The sequence below is a fragment of the Botryllus schlosseri genome, chromosome 8, assembly GCF_051294905.1.
Source record: "Botryllus schlosseri isolate E-star chromosome 8, Bs_hap1, whole genome shotgun sequence".
NCBI lineage: Eukaryota > Metazoa > Chordata > Ascidiacea > Stolidobranchia > Styelidae > Botryllus > Botryllus schlosseri.
Window position 1 is genome coordinate 15,266,015 of NC_137243.1, and position 25,429 is coordinate 15,291,443.

Sequence of the window (25,429 nt, forward strand, 5' to 3'; positions counted from 1 at the left end):
TATAATTAATATATATCAAGTACAACAACAATTCTATTCAAATAGGTATAAATGTGATGATTCTATTCGTGCCAGGCCTAAATTGATAGAAGAGTAAATCACATTTTCACGATGTGTGTTTACTGCCAGTCAGCTGGATCGGCTCACTTTCAATAGGACAATTCATTCCCACCAAATAAGGCCAACTTGGAAAGACATAGAATACCTATAAAAAATTCTGCGGCCCGCGGCGTCGTCAAAACTGGAAAACTGGCCCGCGAGCACATTTGAGTTTGAGACCTCTGGTTTAAACAATATCGGAGCATTCGACTTCCTTTCGAATACACGGAAAACGTCAAAAACAACAATTCATTAAATCACGCTGGAATGAACCGTCGCGTTCCACATAACGCGAGCGATGCAGTATGCATTGCGGTTACACCATGAGTAGATGTACTCGCACGTACGCCCAAAAGGGATTAACGACGCGTACACTGCGTGAGTCTATATTTTGAAGAACTGTATACAACACTTGGCACAGTTTGGTGGTTTTGTGGTTGAAATACTTTGGTTAAAGATGCGACTGTTCATATATATTGTAAGCAAGTGCCAAATAGAGTTCGAAAGAGTAGGTCACGCGTAGCGACAAGAATTTCCGATGTGGAATGATTTCGTCGAGAGAGAGAGAAAAAAACACGAAGAGAACTACATTCGCGATTATAGGGTTTGCTGCCGAAAAAAGAAATGAAAAACCGCGGTGAAGTATATTATTATCCTTGCAAGAGGTTGAAGCAGTTTTTCTCCGATAGGCATCCACTTAAAAATACTTCACGACAAGTCAAAACAGCAAACAGGAGAATTACGTCGATTCAGTGAACTTGCTAATTGCTATAAACTGTATATATAGACTGTTATGTTGTATACAGCGGCTGTTCAACAGATATTTCTGAATAGCAGCACTATATTCCAGAAAGCTTAAGGATTCACAATAAAAGGAATAATAGTTTTGCCACAAAAACCGCCAAGCATAAACCTTTTATATACAATAGACGGGGACCGTCGTAGATTTTGTGTAGTTATTTCGAGAAGCGCAGAAACGTGTTTGTCGAAATGTGACTAAAGAGAGAGGAGCAACGGCACATGTGTAATGGCAGGAGAATTCGTAGAAATTGGTTCGTTATTCGCAATTGTCTCACGTGCAACAAACGTGTATTTTAGGGGATTTACTGTGGCGGGTAATGGCGGGAAGTGTGCTATTTAGTCTCACCTAATTTCGATTATGATCAAAATTGAAATGTGATGGATGTCGTCTGGCCTCACTTAGTGCAATCATTAGTTGAACCTATTATTAAGCGATAAAGATGAGACTGCACGTGTCTTTATGCTGTGTTAACAAGTATGCCATTCGCTGACAACCATGTCATTTCGGAGCTATCGTCAACATTGATTGACATTGTGGTTATTTGACAGTTATTGATGCAATAGCTCATTGACATCGCAATTCTGCGTAACATTTTCGGAAACGGCGGTTAAAAATCGGCGATGACACCTATTTGTCAACATCCAGACTGCACAAACTGAAGATTAATTAGGCATGAACTATTTTCTGTGAATGCAAACGCGGGCCCACGGCATAGCCACGCGCCGTATACACGCAAGTACAGGCAAGTGTGTAACGTGTCAGGCAATCATCGAAGGAATTTTTCAAAACGTGGTGGTTAGTAATAGGGTTACCATATTTTGGAAATCTGAAAAGAGGACATTTTAGAATTACAATACCCGAGTGAAATCTGGAAAAAATGTTAAATTTTTCCCGAGTTTGTGATTGGTTGACTAAAAAAAAGTCAAGAAAGAGGACAAATCCTCTTATAAGAGGACGTATGGTAAACCTAATTGTAAGGACTACGGATGTTACAGTTTTAAAAAATAACATTGATCAGGACGTTTTCTTTCGGCAACCACACGCTAGTGATCGACGCGATTGTGATGATTAATGATGATTTCTTCCAATGTAGGGCGGAGATCATAAAGTTGGATTATCGATAAAGTCGATTATCACGTTCATCAGGATTTAACAACCCAGGATTAAGGGAACCGCTTGATCGCAGCGCATAAAGTCAGTTTCAATCTCTTGGTTTATAGTTTCAATCTCTTGATTTGACAAACCATAACGAACTATACGGTGAATCCCCTGAACACTGCGTAACATTCCGGCGCACAATATGTATCCGATAATGACAGTGACGATTGTCTCCTAGGTCAGGGCTCTTCAATCGGGTGTATCATACACCCCAGGCTGTACCATAACTTGGAAAGGGGGTACCACTCGGATGGGGCGTACTGGGGCGTACCAGATAGGCATTAAAATGGACCGATGACTGGCTATCTCAAGAAAAAAGCAAGTTTATGCTTCAGAACAGTTTGTTCATATCAGCTGTACGCAACTTGTAAATTACATTCCTCTCGTGATATCAAGCAGATGCTTCTCATCATTCAACGTATTGGTTCCTTTTACAGCAGAACAGGGTGGGTTTAACATGTGTTCAGCTTGAGATGTCTGTCTATAATGATTCGCGAGGAAGCCGCAGCGATAGCTGAGACATTTTGAATTGGTCCTTCCTGCAAGATGCTTATAAATAGCGCAACGTACATAATTGCGGAGACACAGCCTGGGAGTCGATTTGAGAATCACTGTGTTAGATCGCGCTGCGGTAACCTCGAGCCTTGATTAGTATTTAGCATTTTCTATACGTTGCAGCCTTGCTCATTTTTATTTAGATTAGGTCATAAGGGTGGCCAATCTGCGGACATACTGCTGCATTCATGCAGCCGTAAAACAATGATCATGCGACCGTCTACACATAGTCAAATAAAAATAACCGTCAATATGCAATTTGAATTAACGAAGTGGTTACGGAATGTTTGAGAGACTATAATTCAACTTTAAAATTTTCTTATTTACGCTCATCGCGATTCAGTGTGACTTGGATTTTTCGTAGTGTCCTTGCAATCTGAAACCACCGTACAAATGCCAACCGCACAGGGAAATATTGCGCCTCATAAAGAATTACTAACTTAGAATCGCGTGCGTCTCATGAATAAAGGTTTTTCTAGTACCTTCGGGCGATTCCAATAAATTTTGACTATACCGGCAATCATGATGGGAGGTCAAGAAATAACATCATGCAACAAAGGGGTTATAAAATACGGAAGTGCATCATCACTAATTTTGTGCCCAAAATTAATCTGATGTGAATGGATAAATATTTGACAGTAATATGTGAAACTACCAATGTTATCGACGAAATTCATTCACGAGGTTGAAAATTTTTTCGCGCCCGGCGCGACTGGAAAACGAGCAGGGCTGGGCAAAATCGAGTAGGCCTACCTGACTGATTCGATTCTGAATCACGTAATGTGCTTCGAGTCGAGTAATCGAGTATCACTCATTATGACGTCATAACATAATGTATTTCGTCAAAATTCAAATGTGTACCGTTTGTGCCACCGCAAAGAATATGATGTCAGTTATCCATCTCATAAAAGATACTTTGGTATTTTTTCGACCATACCGATTTCATTCTACAATTACAATGTTGTGGGATGATCATGACTTCGGAAATGTGCTACGTCCAGTAACCTTCGTAGCTTTGCGCTATATGTTTCGTATGTTACGATACCGCCAATCAAGGCTTCAACAGTATCGAAACTATAATTCTCGTTGATAAATTAACTTTCAGTGGCGAGGACCGTATAATTTCAGTACTCGAAAAAATCGTATTTTACTACTCGACTCGAATCAATAAAATTAGTACTCGATTCAGATTCGAGGATACAGTACTCGAATCATTGTGCCCAGCCCTAAAAACGAGTCCCAATCACCTTTCCTAACATTTATACTCGCGATTTTGGTACATAGTAATCCTATAGGGGTGTTCTGCTTCTACAATTAGAAACTTTTATATACTCAAGGTATATGTCAAGAAATCAGTGATGGCACAGAACACCACAAGGGCTCTCTACGGTGAGAAGTTTCCAGTAGTCAATTTAACACGAGTATTTGTCGTCCAGATAGGTCATGACGAGTTTCCACTGAGATGCGGCCATGTGCTATATATGTATTCGAAATATGGCCGTGAATTGCAAATAAGGTTAAATCACCCCTAAATTAGACTTACTACGGAATTTGTGTCAAGGGTGTACGAGATTTGAGTAAACGTTAAAAGGGTGACCTCGACGAAAAAGGTTGAAGAGCACTGTCCTAGGTAATGGCTTCACTAAACAATCAGACAATTAACGAATTATATAATCACCATTGCAGGACGATACATCTATCAATATTCTATCTTTATCCGTTTTTTCGCAGTCCGTACTGATAACACGCTACTTTCATTTCGCAATGGCGATAATTCTACCTAATACCGTATCTGTACCGACGCTGTATCTGCAGGCTGCCGTTTCATTCAACCATAGTGTCCTATATGGTGTCGACACAAGCAAATCGCACGGTTCAATGAAATTGTATCACGTCACAGTTTCCATTTGGCTACAGGCAATTTGACGGTGATTTTTGACCGACTTGCCGAGCATCAAATTTGATAAAACGGGTATCAATCGAAAGCTGCCGCCGTACTGATTACGAAAATATAAATTTTATTCCGCTCGCGGCCCTGGAACCCCCACAATCAGCCTCTAATTTTTCATTGTTATGGAGATTGGCATTGGGACGCAACAATGCTGTCTAGCGAAACGAGACAGGTGCTCGAGAAAAAGGGAGCCAGACAGTATTGTTGCGTCTGTCGTTTCGCCAGACAGCATTGTTGCGTCCCAATGCCAATCTCCATAACAATGAAAAATTAGAGGCTGATTGTGGGGGTTCCAGGGCCGCGAGCGGAATAAAATTTATATTTACGTAATCAGTACGGCGGCAGCTTTCGATTGATACCCGTTTTATCAAATTTGATGCTCGGCAAGTCGGTCAAAAATCACCGTCAAATTGCCTGTAGCCAAATGGAAACTGTGACGTGATACAATTTCATTGAACCGTGCGATTTGCTTGTGTCGACACCATATAGGACACTATGATTCAACAAATTGACAGCTGACAGCCAATGACACGTTTTGTCATTATAACGTAACAGATAACACCACTTGATTGAAAACTCGGGACGCCTCAAGTAATCATCTCGAATAACCTTGTCCAACTTCAATGCGTCGCGAGTAGCAGTTTTAATCAAAAGATTAGCATTTTTCCAGATCAGACAACTTTATGATCTCCGCCTTAATGCGCCACGATTAGCAGTTTTTAACCACATGATTAGCATTCTCCCGGATCAGCTAACTTTATGATCTCCACCCGTGGACCTGCCCGTCGATCCACATTTGCGGATGGGAATAATGAATTTGTTACCGTTTGTCATTGGGATTCTGTTTGGGGAGAATCGCATGGGCCCGCATTCGGTATAATTTGCCTTACGGGCCGTGTTGATGTTTTTTGTTTAGTGCCCTCGCAGCAATTGCTGCGTTAGGTCAATGGTATAAAATTACCACAACTGCTCACAAAATCAAGAGCCAAATTCAAACTGTCAGGGGTGAAGGTGTGCTATCATGTTGTCTCATTGACTCGGTGCGATCCTTGTGAAGCGAAACGGATTTATGCTATAATAATTCACCGTATCCAAATGGATACAAAAAATGGAAAGCCACCCTCCGAAGTATTGCAAGATATCGAGTGTTTTCGATAATACCGTGACCGTCACATATAAAACAGCGCTATTGTTACTGAACCAAAAGCTCGCCGTTCGCATGTAAGAAAAAATTATTATTCTAAAACAAATCGTGCAAAGATATTGATATTATTCTGATATAGATGGTGCGAAAATATTGATATGATTATAACATTAAATACACAGGTGGTGCGATGTTTGCATTTCACACAGTTGAGTGGAATTTGGTGAACTTTATCACACATATTTCAAAACGCTAGAATTACAAATTACTTCGGCACATGTTTGCGACAGCAAATCCTTGACTTGAAGTCAAGTCAACCGATACGTGAAGTCAAGATCAGACAAGTGGGATAGGTATCGAGAAACATGTCGGCCTTGTCGAAATAAAATTCAGAAAATACACCTGGTTATCTGTAAATAAACTACAATTCGATTCAACGCCACAATCGCGACAACGTAAAGGCGCTCGCATTGTTATAGAGGAGTGATTCAAAATTTGGTGTAACTTGCTTACTTCTGTACGCTACTGTCTGATACGCACAATTGGACGATAATTCAATCGGAAACAGACCGATTGTGACATTTGATAATGAAGCCAATAATACAGTGGTAGCCTATATGTTAGATGATATTAAAGATAATATTCGCGTGGCCTTGGTTTATCATGCTACATCACTCGTATGATACATGGTGCTAATGATGTTCATCTTAGCCGGTTGAACTACAACGATAGACAGGCGAAGTACCAATTACAAATACTTGGGTCAAGTATAAGCGGGCTTGATAAACTAGCCCAAAGCAAAAATTTCCATGTAACGCAATCGGCTGGATAGTATACTTCAAAATCGATGAACACGTTTCATGTTACAATATTGGCTTTTAAACCAGGGCCTTTAGCAACGCTCAATCTAATAAAATCCCAATTATGATGTGTAAGTTGACATTATGTTGAACTCTCTTGAATATGCACGAATATGCGACGCTGCTATGATCAATGATCATAGATGATTGCAACTGCTTCAAAAGAAGCTTAAACTTCATCGTGCGGCTTAAACGCGATGGGTGTCAGCGGCTATAAATAATTCACTCCGATTTTAAGTTCGGTGACAAATGTAAATGCAACAAAAACAACTTTACCAAGGTCACGTTTATCCTATAGCGCTAGTGGCAAGCGCAAACGCGTCGCAACCGCGACCGATGCAAAATAAATAGCTGCCTTGGGATTTCGAAATTAATCCAAGCCATACACGTGACTGTTTGGACTCGGCTGCGATGCTATGGAACGATAGAAAAGAGTTTAAATGAAGTAGTGGAGTCCATCGAAAATCCATCTCTGATTACCAACATCTCCCTGTGGTTCTTAACATATTATAGCCATGGCCCACCTTCCGCTTCCCACCTTGCTCTGTTCGAATTATAGAAAGGATTTTTTTGTGGCGTAAGTTGCCATTACACTGGAACGCAGATTGACTGGGACGGAACCTTCTACGCGACTAAAGTCATTTGATATATTAGTGATATACATAACAGTCAATTATTATAATTTTAGCTTGTACGGGATAGAGCGGATAGTACGGATAGCAGCCCGGTGGTAAGCGGCGAATATTTAAGACATTCCAGTTAAGTGCCATACGAATAGAAGGATGTCTGCAATTGCGTTCGGATGTTTTGATACAAATTTGTTAGTTGGTATCAAGCAGAAGGAGAATCGCATTGTCTAATTATCCGGGGTACTTCGCTCCATCATGGTTGGGTCATTTTTACTTGCGAATACGAAATACGTTCCGGGCCACATCCAAACAATGTCGGCGTTATCTCGGTAAATGGGATATAGAGAAAATAACTTTCGCAATGTGTATGTATAGTTTTCTGAAACAGTTAGGCGAACAAACTGAAGTTCTGATGCTCCCGTATAGTAGGGTTACCTTATTTTAGAAATCTGAAAAGACTTTTTTCAAAATTTTCAGACTTACAATACCGGTGAAAAATCCTGAAAAATTGGTAAATTTAATCCGAGTTCGTAGTTGGATGACTAAAAAAAGTCATCTTTCCGGTTCGACTCCTGAAATACCCACTTTCTATGACGTTTGCAGTAGGTCAACTTTCTGGCTCAACTCCCGAAAGGCCGCCGGAGCGTTACTTGAGTGCTGGTTTCCTATAACTCAGTCCAATTTTCACATACATTCAACCAAAATTTTCCAAAAACAGGACAAATTCTCAAAAAAAGACGACATTTCGGCGTCCTGCGAGGACGCTTTCGAAAAACTTTAAAAAGATGACAAATCCACTTAAAAGAGGACGTATGGTAATCCTACCGTATAACCCATCGGTTAAGAAACACTATGTTAAACCATCTTGAAAAGACGTTAAGTTGAGACACTGAATGCGATGTATTCCTATGGTGATATATTAATGAGCTATTGATGAGCTTCCTGTTACTTTTCCAGCAATATATAACTTTTATAAGAAGATTTCGGGAATAGAGGTGGTAGAGAAGATCTGTCTCTATTTTGAGTTTCAAATACGGTCGCTTGATCGATTGCTAAATAGGAAATAAATACAATCACCCAAATATTATTTTATCAAGATATTCGAAGCGTGCGAATGTCCGTGTACTATCATGGCAGCGATGTCCAGTGTTTGTGTATACTCAATACGATATTTTAGAGCGACTCACCTAATATAATATTCCATCAATGACAATAGGAGTATAGCTACAGCACATCGACTGTTATGCACTTATGCATATCAATATTGATAGAACATCGACAGAATTGTTAGAAGATGCGCCCTTGTTTAGTCCTTGAAGTGAAAACTTGGTTACTGTTCAAATCGGAAATTGATTGAGTTGTAACTATTTCAGTACTAGCAGACTTGTTCGGATTACCAAAATTCTAGTTCTCCGCATGGACGATATCGGAACTAACAGTACTGACAGCAATGGAGACAGCCGATACTTTACGCGTGACGATACATTTCAAAGTGTTGGCCCGATTCAATCCAGCCCCGGCTCGATTACACCGGACGTAACTGTGTTGAAAACATTTGTCATTTCAAATCATTCATCAGATATTAGAAGAACGTTCATCATAAATTGAAAAGCGCCACGATTACTTATGTCACAGCCTGACAATCAAGACACATTATTGATTCGGCTTATCGCGAATAACGATGGCGGCATGTAACAGTAACACACGTACTCGAAAATGATCACGATTATCGAATATAACAAAATTAACGTTGTCTTAGAAAGTGAAAGACCACTATGCGGCTGTTGTGGTTATGTTGAAGATGGTATCTAACGCATAACGCACGCCGTTAGCAAGCCTGTAGGCGCGATGGAGAGCGGCTTGTGTATAGCATCCGAATCGGATCTACGAGAGTTAAGCAAGCCAGGCAATTTTTCAGCAACAAACTTCAATGTTCTTTTTCAGGTAGCCTTACTATCGCGATCGGTATAGGCCTAGCCTAGCTTTCGAAATGCTGATTAGGTCATGCCAGCGTCGACTGGTGTACGCTCTGTACCTCAGTATGTTTCTTCAACTATTTGTGCCGCGAGATGAGGTCGCGGCCAAGAAGACAGGTACGAGAAGTGGGCTTGTGGCGACAGGAACGCAAGTCGCCAGAGGCGGATCGACCTCGCAAGGTAACGGGAATGTAATTACTATACACTGTAATTGTAATACGTGGGTGGAACTTGATTGTATTTATCAGACTTACACCCTAGCGCAGGGGTGGGCAAACTTTTGAGCTTGCGGGCCGCATTCAACATCTGAATCCATTCGCGGGCCGCACTATATAAAATTGTGATTATAAACCAAAACACAATTTCGGAATTTCAGTATAGTGAAGACATGGAGATAATATATATGCTTATTTAAAACAAGCCAAACAATGCCGTGGTGATATCGTACACGCGTCAGAAACTGTGGCGAGATTTCATAGACTGGTCGACCTCCACAACCAGTTTGTGAAAACTATCGAGATGAATGTCGGACTGTCGATTCTTAGAACAGGATTGAAATTTAAATCTGTGAGCAGCGCTCTGTTCATAGATTTACTAATTCCACTTTTGATTCAGTTCCAGAACACACAATGCTGACAGCATCATAACCATGTTAGCTTCAAACACGCTTCTACTATGTGTAGATGAAATATAAATACCCTAATTTTACTTATATAGAGAACGAATCTACCTAAGACACGCACGAATCGTTTTTATAAGCACATCTCTGAAATAATTAAAATGACAGTGGCCAATCTGAAATCATACTCGTGATCCGAATTATGTCGTTTAGGATTTCTGTGATGTTTAGCTATTGAAACCTTTCAAACTGCGTGGGCCTTGAGATCGGGCTGTCGCGCCAGAAAGTAAAACATAACAAAAAAGTAATATAGGAAGTATTTACCTCAGAACAGTGGTTCTCAAATTTTTTAAGACACGCCCCGCTTCCTTATTATGGTGAAAGATTTCGCGCCCCCTTATCGTCATATCACAAAACGCAACCAGGATGCTAGCAAACCTAACGGATAGTTTGTTGGCATGTAAGGTTACGAGTGTGGAGTGTGGATGAGAGATTTTTAAATATGAAATTCAGACGAAATACAGAGCAATAGTTATGGATCGGATGTGAATCGCGTGAAGCGAGAAAAAATTTTCAGTTGAGCTCAGCTTCGCGACCCCCTTCAGATGCTTTCACGACCCCAGTTTGAGAGCCATGGTGAGAATTATCATGGTGACATATACTAAGAAAAATTTTAATCAGGTCCCTGCAATAATTCGATTTTTAGTACGTATTTTGTCAATATTTTTAAGAAGTGGCTTTAGACTCTCGCGGGCCGCACAGAACGGTGTTGCGGGCCGCATGCGACCCGCGGGCCATAGTTTGCCCACCCCTGCCCTAGCGTAAGGTAAACGGCAATTTCTGGTAGCCAATTTTGCCTTCGCATCCAATTCAATAACTTAAAATGAGTCAGATACACCAATCGCTATGGCGATATATTCCAGAGGTGTAGTGGGTTCTGTTACATGTGCAACCCTGGACTCATTTTCATCCGTTGGTATGGGTGCGAAGTCAACATTTGGTGCATGTGAGTGCCGTTAACATAATCTACACCAGTGATTCTCAACCTTTTGTCTTCGCGGATCCCTTTTGTGCCGTGACAGACTTCCGCGAACCCCCTCAAGTTTTAGTTCAAATTTAGCTCAATTATCGTGCAACCGTCATCTGTCTTGTTCAAATATCAACTCAAGGCTAGTGATAAACAGCAACTAAATGACCGTTTTTTGAAAATAATATCATACTATATGTAGAAATATGGATATACTTTTATTATTTCCAAGGGACTTCTGCAACTGTATTACTTATTTCTTGAAATATGTGGTCGTGTCTTGCAAATTCACTTCCAGATTATTCAATGAAGTTATCACTTCCAGACTTGTCATTTCTATATAGCAGCTCATCTTCAAGATATTCTGGAATAGTGGTTATGCATATCACAGGAGAAAATGGATTCCGTGATGAGGTTTTAATCTCTTTTTTGAGACACAGTAGAGAAAATACTATTTTTTAAGAAACCTCAATAAAGACATCTTTAAATAGCAATATTTTTGTATCAGTAGGCTATTGGCAATTGAAATGAGTTTACAACAGGGATGTCAAAGATACGGTCCGCCAGACGATTTTATCCTGCCCGCGAAGCCATTCCGAGTACATTGAAAAATGCTTGTATTATCCAGCACCTTTGTCACAAATGTTGATTTGTTTGGAAGAAAACACTTTTGTTAAATATTCCCTCAAGACAGAAAATGTCGACTTGCGACTCGGGACCTTGTGACTTGGTTACCTAACCCTGTTCTAGACCGATCTGAAAATCACAACGCTAACCATTTGATCGAATATAGAAGTATGGATTTTACGAGGTCCGTATGATAGATATATTTGTGGAAAGTTGATCGCATCAGGAAAACTTTTTAAGAAAGATTTTGGTATGGATATGTGACAACGATATCCCTCTGAAATTTTAGCTGCATAGCAGTACTGAACTGTGCATAATATGTTCTTGATCCGATGACAGCAAAGATGCATACGCAATTACGCATACGTCAGTGCACTGGACAGTTTGGGGTAGTATTCATCGATCACGACCAAGCTAGATCCGTGATCACTTAATCACATTTATTTGAAAGGGTTGAATAACTTTCGTCATTTCGTCTTGCGCAGTTAACAATACGTATGATTTAGATGTTCAAAGCAGCACTTGTACCGTAGAATCGCATGTCTACTTATCCATAGAACTTATTACTCTTGGTCAGGATTCCTGGGTTCGATTTCCGGTCGGAAGCCTGAATTTCTTTCATTGTGATTTTGTGTTTGTTGAGAACACGCTAGGCAGCAATTGCACCTTTAACTATGCGCAGTCGGCGGTTATTACATTACTATATTATTCAATGTTCACATCAAGGGTGTGCAATATTTGGTGGATTTCTATCTGTCCCGGGTCCGAGGACAATTCGCTTGATGCGTAACCTTCGAGATAACGCCGATTCATCGCATGTTTCCGCGAATTTTCGAAGCAACACTGACCTCTCGTTACCACTTTATATGACGATCAAGTCCACCACGATTTCGGAGCCAATAACCTCTCCTACATCCGTACAGATGACTCGAATGCAGAGAGCTACAGTAGCGAGAGCAGCGTAGGAATTGACGGCGGAAACCTGACCGCACTGGACCGGCTGAGCCGCGACATATTTGTGGGCTATGTAAGGTCATCGCCGCCAGTGCTGGATCACAGAGATCGCGTGAATGTCGAAGTGGATTTAACGTACAGACAGGTATGCGACTTGGAAAACCATAGATAATTCTAACTGTCTCATTATAGGGATTAGACTAACTGCGAAATGTCGGTAATCTAATTGATATCTATTTTGTGAAATGTTTCATTGCTCTAATATTAATTCTAATCGAATTTCTAGTTTTCTTGTAAATGCTACAGGAGACCTGTATAGTGCGAAACGAACAAAGCTATCTGTATATACATTTGCTATTCTCAAGCTCCTGAGAATTAACTGTGATGTCATATTAACGGAACTTAATTCGATGTCAAGTTTTCGCGAATTCAGTGATTCTAATTCTAATCTAATTGGAGAAAAAAAACTGTGTAGCTATAATTCTAATTTTAATCTAATTTGAAATAATTGTGTAGCTATAATTGTAATTCTATTCTAATTTGAAAAAAGCTTTGTAGCTGTAATTCTAATTCAAATCTTATTTGTGAAATCTGAAATTTTTGTAGTTGTCTCTGTCGGCAAGTACGCGAGTGCGTTGTTGTTTTGGTAATCATGCCGCATCGTGCCGATATTCTTATTGAATGTTCCCCAGCAGCCTCACTCAGACCTGCTGAGATCGCGCAAGATTAGAAAAACAGTATCACAACACAGTGCGGCAAACCGACACGATTTGAAACCGAAACCGCTCATGTTCAGGTGCTTGATTTGGATGAGAAGAATCAAATTCTGAAGAGCCTGATTTGGTATCGGCAGTATTGGAGGGACATGCACCTGCGGTGGTCGCCGGCCGATTACGACGGGATAACGCAAAGTGGGAAATGAATATTTCATTATTGCGACACACTAGAAATCAGTTGATGACGGAAGGATCGGCGTGTTTACAAACAATCACGTTGTGTCATATGCATCTCGAGCCCAAAGCGTTGTATAGCCATTCGAAATGTGAACATACAGTGTACACATTAACGTGGATAACGTACCATAACGTCAAGTTGCCGCAGCAACCGGCCGGATTTCAGAAAGCTCGGTCTGAACTCAACTGATATCATCCACAAATTTCCTCCGCAGCCCGCGCTACTACAGCGACGGTTGCCTACATGATTTTCCTCATCCTAGCGATTTTCCCAGGTGGTAGTGACACCGTAGTGCCCTACACTGGTACAGACATTGACATAGGCAATTTGCGCAGCCCACAGCACTTGGGTTACAATAAGAGGTGGTCAGTAACGAAGTACTTCTACTCAAGTAGGTTGTGCCTATTTGCACTATGTGTTCAAGTGGTTACGAATAGGATAATAATAAAATATGAATGCTTGATTTGCTCCGACACAAATCCAGGTGTGGATACTCAAATCCGAATAAACTAGGTTGTGATTCGATTTTGTCCCTTTGTAGTCTTCGATTTCACTTTCGCAATACAAATTATCTGGCACAGCTAGCCTTGTAGAGTTTTATCTCTTAAATCAGTGATCCCCAAACTGCGTGCCACCACAGATGCTAAGGTGTGCCGCAAAACTTTTTGGAAAGCAACTGCATAAATATTTTTAAAAAGGCAGTCTTTGATTTACTTCCCGCTTTTAATGAGTCAACTCATCAGCAGGAAATTCTCCCGCAAACCATGAGCACATTGTGTGCACTTTAGCTTGAACTGCAACACAACTTCCTGTTCTTGTTACTGTTACATCCTGTTAACAACTTTAGATGGGTAGTTAGTCCATTCGAGCGCGTTGAATCAAGCAGTTCTTCTGCAGAAGAACAAGTAATTGATTTACGAAAAGATCCATTTTTTTGAAACACTGATTCCACAAAAATAGTTTTGGCAGACTGTTTCCGAATCTTTTCTACGATAGGTGCAAAAGCAATCATAACTATGTTTCTATTTGCAACCTCGTGGCTTTGTGAACATGGCTTTTCAATTTTGACTGAAATTTAAAGCTCTATAGGAGAAAGACATGGACACAGACAGCTTGGAATTGACAACAAAATGTGAGATGCTTCTCAATAATGCAACCTCGTCTCAGTCTTCATAATATGTTCATAATTACAACCATATCTATCACATTAACTTTCTGCTCTTGTATATCTGAGTAATGGTGCAATTCTACACTAACCAGGACCTGACCGATTGCGACCCAACAATTTTAGTTAATAAGCTGATACTGATACGAAATCCTTCAGTTCATTACCGTTTACCACCGTTACTCAGCTATAAGCAATTTCAATTCATTTCGTGACAGTGAAAGGCGCGTTTGAAAAACGGTACCATATTTTCAGTCAGTATACCAGCCAGCAATGTCTGGCGGCCGGATGTAACAGTGTACGAAGAGGTTGGGAATCGAGATTTGAACCCAAGACTGCCGTTTGTACGCGTATCCAGCGACGGGGATATTCTCTACGCTGAGCCCACAATATTGGAAACATCGTGTGGCGTAAACACTGCGTTTTTCCCATTTGATTCGCAGGTACAGTTGTTGATTTTGTAGTAAGGTATTTAGTACAGCATAAAATGACCTCGATTGGAGAAAGAAATTAAAAGAATCCAGTACCTTTGGTATTACTGTTAGCTCTGTTAGAGTTTCGTGAGATGTATTCAAGCTGAAGAATTAAACCAAAATATATTGAATGCTGCTTTGAATTGATGTGTTGACTCAACCATACAACATGGTACCTTATACACCAGCAGAAAATGTCATTTTTACCCTCCAATCAATGTTGATTCTGATTTGACAGAACTACCTGCTTGAACTGTGCTCAAATTTGAAGCGTAAATGTTCCCCAAGTAGATATTAGAAATTTGATCATAAAAAAATAGTAATTCTGCACAGCGTCAAACTTAAACACAATCATGTGTTTAGAAATGCACTCTAACGTTCGTGTCATGGACACAGTCGGTGAAATATATCGATCTGCGGGCTCAAAGGGACGAATCGATTTTGGAAAGGGAGTCTTTGGACTACTTCGTTGACACTGGAGAGTGGGTTTTAAAAAAATTTAGCCTCAAAAAGCGGGTAAGTGAAAGATCACAATGATGCGATACATCATGCAAAATTGTGGCGTCAACTTTTTTAACTTTCAGATCGCAACATACGATACAATCCAAGTTGTTGAGATCGACTCGTATGAGGTAAGCTCGGTAATGATATGTCGTCAACATCTACAATTTTCTATTGAGTAATTAAATACCAAACCAGCTGCACTGGAAATAGATCTGTGAATCTAGCAGATAAATCAATCAGAGGAACATTGCTCGGAAAGCTGGTATAATGAACAAAATTTTTGAATTGATTGAACTGAACGAGGTATAGGAGCTAAAGTTGCCTGACATCACTTCAGTTAAGAAATAAAACGTTAGGCATAGTTGGAACACATCTAATCAAATTGTAATGTGATCAAAACTATTGTCAACTGATTGAATATGATGTTAACCAAAAATAGTAGCCAATTATGATGACTGATGTCGTTCTACAGAAATAAAGAGTTGCAGAAACAAATGTTAAGTGGAACGGCATCAAGTTACATTTACTAGTGTTTTTTTACGGTTAAAACACAATACGCCTACACCATTGCAATCCCAATTGAAGAAAGAAGATTCAACTTACACTGCAATAGAATTAAATTTCATGACAAGTTATATAATTCATGTTGAAATAGAATCGTTTATTTTTACACTTGAATTCATAGCGATTCCCACGTTGAATTAATTACCACCATTGCACAATGCACATCCAGGTTTTTATGAAAATGAATTACACTGAAACCAATTGTCCCATCATATCGAATTAAGCATCTCTGCTATAAGTCAGATACCTGTATTCTTAAATACCGACCATACACCAGCTGAAAATTTACATTTGCAAATTCCACAGAATTATTGCAGTGCACATCTCACAATATCTGTAAGGTAAACAATTCCTAAATCAATTTAAGATTTTGCATTGATGGTGAAAAAAAAAGTAGTTAATGCAAAATTACAAATTGAGGATTTTCAATATTCTAGATCTATTTCACCTCGCGCACGTAGAATGTATAAAGTCATTTTTCAGTCGGAGTCCTATTAGCGAAAATTATCTTTAGTTACCTAATAGAATTCAAGCCAATATCAATGAATTTTAGGTATATATACACTCTCTGCATATAGAGATTTATCTAATAGACAATTATGTCCCCTCTAGTTAGTATTATTTTTCCTCTCACCTCCTTAGAAGAACGATTATTGCCTCCAGCCGTTATATTTTGTGAAATTCAATCCCTATATGCATTTCAGGATGAAGCCTCAACCGACATGCCAAATGTTACTAACTACTTGGACACTTTAAATGTAAGTTCTCATTTGTAACCGGTATTCCCCATGATCACTTAGTGCATTGCTTCTCAAATTGTTACTAATATGCTGGCATGGTGGTGTCACCAATCACCAACAGGTGATTGATGTGATGTACAATGATTCAGAGCTGTATTTCATGTAAACTTGGATGTAAAAAGTACTATGCTGGGATATTGCAGTTTTTTGGTATATCTGCATGCCAGTTGCCCATATGGTACTGCAAAGCCGTAAATGTATAGGATCTGTTGAAAAGAATGAAGTTGAGAGAATAACTTCTATATTCCTTCATCCCTGTATTGTGACGAATAAACTGTAGACAGTAGAATGTTCGGTAGTCAGATTATCATTCCTAAATTTCAATTGCTTTATCGAATTTAATTGGATATTTTCGTTTATCCATACGATTAACATGATAGTTACTGACAGTTGGCCGTAACAAGTCAAAGCAGCGAAGGGCTTTTCGGCGTGCAAATAAGTTCGATTACTCTAGCAGTAGATGTGGTCAAGGAGGTTGCCAAATCTAATTAGTATGGATTTTCAAGATATAAAACTACTAGAAATAGAACGTTAAAGGAATGATAATTCCTCAAGATGACGGCGGATAGGGGCCACAGACTCATCTTAGTGAATCGGCGGCAACAGCTGTTAAAATTGCAAGATCGATCTTTGCGACTAACGCAGAATAATTAATAGAGCCACAAATAGGTGAAAGTTTCAACATGATATTCCATTATCGTACTACAGGTATTATATGACAAAGTTGATACAGCAATTTCACCCACGAAAGATATCTATATATCATGAATCTATCCTAATAGTAGCCTACTTTCTAATTGACAAAATCTCAAATGGAATAAAACAGAGTATTGCTCAAAATCTCTTGAAGCAAAAGTGGTAGTAGTTAAAAACCGAACCACTAATATAGTGAAGTGGTCATTTGAAACATATATCAGTACACAAAGAAGATACTTCTTCACTGACCACCTCTGTCCAGCAACATATTATTCAAGGATTTTGTAAGTTGAAAAGATTACAAACATGTCTTTTCTATTCTAAAAACCAATAGCTAGACAGCCTGAATCTTTATTATCAAATCAATAATGCAACACGCCTTAGTACTTTTTCTTGGGATTTTGACCTCTTCCTGACATTTAACTGCGATTAGCTCTCACGTTCATGTCCAGTAGAACGGTTCCGACTTCAACATCCCGTTCATCAATTATAAACATAGAATAGGACACTCAGAAAATAAGGGCGTAAATGCAGTTGTAGATGTAGCACAATGACGAGCGCAAATCATTCATTCTGAGCATGTGTACCGCCATAGCTATAATGCACAAGATTTTATAACCATGGTATATAACACCACTGTTATTAAAAACTCCCTCTTCAGGCATTCATCATTTGTGGTTCGTTTTTAGAATGTTACAAGTGGTACCGTGCCAGAAGCTCAGGTGCCAGAAGCTCAAGACGATGAGGTGTTAATACAAAACAATCACGCTGGGGTAAACTAATCCCAAGACGAAGCATGATTAATTTTCTGTTTTGGAGGATATAAATGTTGCATGCTACTGCCTCGGTGAACTCATGCAATAATTATAAGTCTTAGCATGGATTTGTTTATTGCATAGCTTTACTAACACGTCATCGCATGGAAAATATCTGTCGGACAAGGGTGTTGATGCAAGACTATCATTGGTTCGTTCATCTATATACGTTTTGATGAATGCCGACCTGTGAATTGATATTTGTCATTATAATCCGGTTATATTGGTAAATGCTTTATGCACTAGACACTAGACACCTTCAATTTTTAAGAGCGAGATAGTGTAACGGTTATGCGTCCGGCTTCTCGATCGGTAGGTCGTGGGTTCGATCCCCGGCAGAGTCAGACCAAAGACTCGAAAATTGGTATCCGCTGCTATCCTGCTAGGCGCTCAGCAATCACGGATAGCACGGAGGAGAAAAAAAACATGGGCGCAGACTAGATGACCTTACGGCCGTATCGCAACTCCGTCGTCAAAGCATCTCGATGGTGCAGGCGAAAAAGAATATCATATCTCTCTCTCTTTCAATTTTTAAGAGATATTCGCCTTGTCAATTCTTCCCCATCTCGGAATTGTACACTCCCTATAATGTTTGACCTGGAAGGGTCAAATATTTTTCAAACAATGCAGCTGTGCTGAATTTACACTGAAACTGACCTTACTATAAATTATGCCATTTGATCTAGCCTGCCAAACCAACTAGTACTTATAGAACCGTGGCTAGACAATTTTTTTTTTGCTTTTCTATACAGGTACTAGGTTCTGAGTAGAAACCGGTTGTATAACGTTGAACAGTTTAGGGATTTTGATCTATATAATCGGCATGATCACACAGGTGCATGGTGCAATTGAGATTAGGAATATTGGCATGTATATTATTACAGAGGAGTAAAATATTTTCTCAAGTGCGACAATGTTAATAACTGCATGTTCTTTTATCTTGGTTAATTTTTAGTACATCGTTTTCTGCATCAGATTAAGTACCGGTACATAGAATCAACTTCTCAATTTGGTATGAGAATATCAACCCAAAAAACGGTCCGTTATTCAACCATACATTTTAATTCATTATTCATGGACAAATGACAACACGTCAATGTTGTCATCATTGTGAATCGATGGCTCCAGACTAAAACTTCCACGGCCTACAATCGGATCGGATTTAGTATAAAAAATGCATTACCTATGAAAAAATAGGTTGCAATTTTAAATTCAAGCAAATCGATTGTGACCGAGCTAAATGTGGGTTTTCATGCATGGCGCCAATCAGATTTAAATAATACTTCATACAACGCAGTGTAGGTTTAGTGCATGATCAGACAAGGGTGAATGGCATGGACCGCAGTGTACAATATACTCATTGTCGAGACATTTGTCGTCGTCATCATCGTCAAATAGTACAGCAACAGGACTGAAGTCTTTCAAAGTGACAAGAGAATTCTAAATTCGTTGAAACATTTGACAGGATAGATCATACATTGTGATACCTGCCACCCATAGAACAACAGAAGAAGAGATTGGCAGGAAACTGACAGACAAGATGTATGCTGAGGTGAGTATTCCATTTTCAAAGATCTTACTTACAACTGCACATACAAGTGCTGATAACAAGTCACTACCTTTCACATTGATAGTCGGTGAATAACGCAGTCCAAATCGTCCACTAAAACTTTTTTTAAGATGGGTAAACCTCAAACACTCGACCGAGGGCCATCCACAGAGTGCTATGTTAGCCTCATCTCTTGTACAACAGATATTACAAAATTCACAGTTTTATTTTCTTTCATTCAGGTCATGTTTTCGATTATACTACAAAGGAATTCATCGCTGTATATGCAGAGTATGTTGTTCCCAAGTATACTACTCACAACGGTTGCCTTGTTTGGATTCTATCTGCCTCCTGATTCCGGTGAACGTGTGGGCCTTCAAATCACGATTCTTCTAACTTTCATGGTACTCCGGGGTTAGATCGTGGAGCTAAACTCAATTTTAAAATGTCTCTGCAAATTTCCAGGTCTTCTTGTTGACAGTAGGAGAAATGTTCCCAGCGTCTACCGGGCCTTATATCGGCATATACTTTGTACTTAGTATGGCGCAATTGGGGGTGAATATTGCGATGACGATATTTGTTCTGCACCTGCACTTCAAGCCATGCATTAGGGACAAATCGACATGGAAATCGGAAAGGCCGCAATGGTACACTGTTGCAGGTAAGAAGGCAGATATTCTTGAAGTTGAAAGAATGAAGAATCAGCTCAAATTAAGCAATATAGACTGCCCGCAAATACAAATGAACAGATCTGTAGATCATGCAAAGTTACCCGAACAACTATGCTTGAGGAAAAATTTGATAGGTGGTCAGAGCAGTCATTGTAAGTACTCAAGTATAAAGAGAAATAATGCAGTAAATTTCTATTCAATTACAAGTAGAACTAGCATTATCCAAGATTTGAAGAAGAAGTAGAATTGAAGTTCGTGACAGTAATAGCATGGCGGACCTTTGAGATAAATGTAAAATGACTAATGAAACTACACATTTGGGAAATTTTCAAAAATATATTCAGTTACTGTACGATACAGGGGCTATTTGGAGTCAAATTGACTCGAATTGCGATTTTTCGTTGACTCGACTTCACTCTCGTCGTTTTCTTAAAAATGTAAAATGACTCGACTCGAGTCAATTTGTGTATTGACTCGGACATGTACTCAAGTCATTGCGCATGACTCGACTGATTCATATGACTCGACACATTCTACATGACTTATTCAAGTTTCGTATATCTGGACCGACAATTGAAAAATAGGGCTAGAAACTGTCTTTTATTTGATTGAATAAACCTGTTTAGAGTGAGAAAAATGAGTATATTATGAATTCGAGACCTACGATACCACTGTAGAGTTTTGCAGAAAGTGAGTTGAACCTGTCTTGACCTCGATACTGAACAGTAAATTCCATGACTTGGACTTGGACTCGACCCGTTGCTCCCTGACTTGTACTCAGACTTTACTCGGTGGTGATTTGAAGATGACTCGACTTGACTCGAGTCAATACGATAAAAGTTAAATTGACTTGTGACTCGGAACCTTGTGACTTGGTTACACCCTGATATTTAGCCCAGTAGCTGTTATAATTTCAGTCATAAACGTGATGGACACATCCCAAAACTAGTAAACTTAACAAAATTAAAAGACTAAAAAGTATGTAGTTTTGCCTAAAAAAAGCTGTAGTAGTTACAGAAGTAGTCATAAAACACAAATACAAAACCTACTTGAGTACTCCAAACAGAGGACGTACATCATACTGACCACTAGTGGAAATTATTATTGTTACAACCATTTTCAGGTCAAATTTACGAAGGCGAAAGTATGATACCGGTGCGTTACCGTAGAGTTTTGCAATTTTTTGCAAAGTACTTCAACATCGCCGACGACGGAGCGGTGTGGATGTGGCCAATTTCAGACCAGGAAACAAGCGAAAGCCACAAAACCAGCAAAAGACCCTCTACCGCTATTGAGGGCCCCGAATGTGATTCTATACTGGAGGAAAACGAGGAAGCTACTGAGTCGACCAGCAGCACCAATGGACAACTGTCGCCGTCTGTAGATTCATTAGCTGAAAGGTAATTGCGCCAAAATACATTAAAATCTTACTTCAAATCAGAGGGATAGGAGAACCTAACTTTTCCAATACAATTACGACCTTAAAGAGCTTCTTAGAGGTACAGAACTTCAATATACAATTGAATAGTATATTCATATTGAAATGAACCCAAATATTTTCGGCTGACACTCCTCAATCACGACCGTCCAACTCATGATGAATGTGTCACACCTAAACTTGGTGTATAATGTTTGAAATGATATCGTGTGATTTTGCAAAAATATTTTCTCAAACGTGACACTTTAAATCAAAGCCACTCTTTGGATATAGTTAAAGAATTGTCACTGCTATGCTTCATATTCTGAATCAATTGATGATTATGAAAGATAACAACACAAACTAGTCAATTACTAAGTAATTTGTGGATAAATTCTCATTGTTTTATGAACGAAATCGTGACCAACGCCGGACAAGTCAACCCTGTACCATGAAAAGATTTCCACACATTACCGCATATGCTAGGCATTTGACATAAGGTATTCAGGACACACCTTCAAGCCTGCTTTTCCAAGCCACTTACTCGAATTGAGTATTTCTCAAAACCCTCGCATTTATATCTACTCGAAATTATTACGGCATGCCTCAGGAAGAACTACTCCATTTGTACTACAGTAAACTATTCCAGCATAGTATTATCAGAGTCTGCAGGCTTCGAAATTTCCCTTGAGCTTGCAATACTATTTACTTTCGCCAACGTTACATTCAAAAATTTTACAGTAACGGCAAGGAAGACGAAAACGAACCACCTTCATCAGAAAAACATTTGGATCCCAAAGTAGCGGTGTTCGCTTCCAAGTTTGCAAAACGCCGCAAGAGCCCGGCACCACCAGATGCAGGTGAAGAAGTGCCTTCCGCAACCGACAAACCGAGGAAAAGATCAAAAACGAAGGAAATACAAAAAATGTTGCACGGCTTCAAAAGTCAGATGAAAGAGATGAAAAAGCGCAAAGACAAAGAGTTAGATGAAGAATTCGAAGAGAGCGTGGAAAAGGAACAGGAGGAATGGAAAAGCGTGGCACGGGCTGTTGATAAATTATGTTTCAGACTGTATCTTTTTATCATGGTAGTCAGCTACGTCAGTCTCGCCGGAGTCGCCATACGCACCGAAGTCATGTCTGATTTAGAGAATTAGAAGCAACAACGGAATCGCAAATAAGCCGTGCCACGAGATACCTCAATTGCAAATACCCCATCAACCGTGATTGAAGCAATAAAAATTGTGTTTGAATCATTAAATATCAGTATTATCCCTCGCGTAATATTTACCACCAGCTTACGTCTCGGTTATATCGCCAACCTGTTGCACTCTCAAGGTTCAAGACGTATTATTGGGCCACCGGGCTTCCGGCCGTGTATTCCAGTGTCACTCATTATGACATCATATCATGATGTGCTAATTGGAATGTTCAAATACATGCAACTTTATAATGCTAGTAACACCACACCAAATATTATTTTATGTGATCTTGACTTTAGGTATTTCATAGTGCTTTGTCACAATGTTGTTACTTGATCATGACTTCACAGAAATACTATTTCCAATAACATACATAGATATTACTACGTGTTTCCGTTGCTGTGATACAGTGGAAATGAAGTATCAAAACTATAATTTTTGTCGATAATGTGGCTCCAACTGGAAATTGGAGTACAATTTAAGTACTCAAATCACAGTGCCAAGCTCTGCTTAGTATCATAAGCTGCACTCAAGCACTGCGTTCCAATTTCTGGCCTTTATGACACCATTTTATGAGGGCACAGACCATTCCTTACCAGATTACAAGTCGCACAGCCACATCATATTATTGTATATTCTGCATACGTAGATATTTTTCCGCATAATGTTTCAATGCGCTTTGCTATTCGCTTGTTATCAGTTTTGCAACCATCTATGTTTACCTTTCGAAGAGACTTTAACGCGTCAATAAAAGAGCTCTCTTTTTGTAATTTTCCTAGCAATGCAGTGTCATGATTAAAAGCATCATCCCTCAATATGAATATATGACAATCGCTCTCTCAAAAAGAACATGCGGAGTTAAAAAGTTTATATCATTACACATTCAAACACCTTGCAAGTTCGTGAGCTCATTTAGGGACTGTGTCGTAGATGACAACCTTTGATTGGAAACCTGTGGCATTGGAAACCATGTATTACAAAACACTCAATTTGATGGCTAAAAGTGATCAGAAAAGGCATGAATAAATAGCTTTACATAAAGGGGCAATTGAAATCTCTGAAGGTGAATTCTCCTCTTGCCATCAGATATGAACAGAAAACATTCACTTACTTGGTCACAAAGTCATCCTGGGTGAGGTTATAGTTGAATTCTTCAATCAGTTCATAATCCACAGTGGCATGTTCTATCACGTCGATATGGTGTATCAGCTGTTCCGGTACAGTCTTCATCCATTCACGCATCTCGGCGAGATCCTCGATGTTGTTGGGTTTGTCGTAGAGCCTTTTGCTGATGAGCTTGCATTCCTCGCATGCCTGGAAAACGTGCAATATTCTCAACTTTTGAGGGCCGAGAGATTATTTTCACCTGCGCAGTCGCGCATTGCAGTTGAGAAGTAACAGTTGAATGATCGATTCAGTGCCATCATTTTTCCTTTCTATGAGAGAGAGTGAGAGATTTTATTGCTTCGTCAACCGGAATATTAATATCAATACAGACATAAAATACCCAAACACATATGCACAATGATCTCTCTCTCTCTATGCTATGCCAGAGTACTGAGAGCTTAGCAGGGAAACCCGCAAATGCCAGTTTTACCGGCGAGTCTATGGTCTAACCAAGGGATGGTCAGTAACAAAGTATGATTACTTTCTCTGACTACACAAGTAGGATTTGCCTGTTAGTACCTCTTACTCGAGTGGTTATATTTTAGGCTACTCTCATTTCTACTCAACATTTTTTTCAGACAAATCCACACACACTTTTTATACTTTAGATTATGTAGAGTAGTTTTAAAGTCGTTTTTGGAATATGTCTGCATCAGTTTTATGGATTAAATTATCATGACAGCTGGGCGAAAGAGCCCTTGTATCAATGTAACTGAATATATTTTCGTAAATTGCACACAGGAATAGGACGTTATAAAGTATTTTCCTTGATTTCTTTGCGACGTAGACACCAACTCATGATATACATACACACGATCTGTGCATATGCATACCATGAGTGAATGATGTGCATGTGCCGCAGGTCAAGGAAGGTGCAGAAATAGCCTTGTAAGGCTTTCTAAATCTTGCACCATCCCTCCATGCTATTTGGGATATGCCAAGCGCCAAGCGGGAAGTCATGATATCATTTTTACTAATCAGGTCATTGGTCTGACCCGGCCGAGGATTAAACCCACAACCTACCGATCGAGAAGTCGGACGCTCCACCATTA

The 25,429-nt window shown here is 39.5% G+C and overlaps 2 protein-coding genes and 1 long non-coding RNA gene across 7 annotated transcripts in view; 2 read left to right on the forward strand and 1 right to left on the reverse strand.

Moving 5' to 3' along the window:
* LOC145444853 (dynein axonemal heavy chain 1-like) overlaps positions 1–25,429 on the reverse strand; it is a 103,720-nt gene that overhangs the window by 59,055 nt on the left and 19,236 nt on the right. For all 3 annotated transcript variants that reach the window (XM_080322893.1, XM_080322892.1, XM_080322891.1), the window contains exon 16: positions 24,322–24,524. In XM_080322893.1, coding sequence (XP_080179019.1) covers positions 24,322–24,524 — 203 coding nt within the window. The remainder of the gene's footprint in view (positions 1–24,321; positions 24,525–25,429) is intronic.
* Positions 1–25,429, forward strand: part of LOC145444856 (uncharacterized) — a 51,779-nt gene that overhangs the window by 1,275 nt on the left and 25,075 nt on the right. The gene's annotated exons all lie outside the window — the stretch shown is intronic.
* LOC145444854 (uncharacterized) lies at positions 9,056–23,980 on the forward strand. Of its 3 annotated transcripts, none has more exons than XM_080322895.1 (13): positions 9,056–9,354; positions 12,371–12,546; positions 13,198–13,312; positions 14,776–14,963; positions 15,357–15,509; positions 15,578–15,625; positions 16,766–16,819; positions 18,247–18,303; positions 19,838–19,924; positions 20,164–20,325; positions 20,387–20,582; positions 21,716–21,992; positions 22,751–23,980. In XM_080322895.1, exons 1-13 carry the CDS (start codon positions 9,189–9,191, stop codon positions 23,163–23,165), a joined length of 2,094 nt encoding a protein of 697 aa, XP_080179021.1. In that variant the 5' UTR covers positions 9,056–9,188; the 3' UTR covers positions 23,166–23,980. The 3 variants fall into 3 exon arrangements, with proteins under 3 accessions (XP_080179021.1, XP_080179020.1, XP_080179022.1); XM_080322894.1 differs by having other exon boundaries at positions 9,057–9,354; positions 18,247–18,330; XM_080322896.1 differs by lacking the exon at positions 18,247–18,303 and having other exon boundaries at positions 9,061–9,354.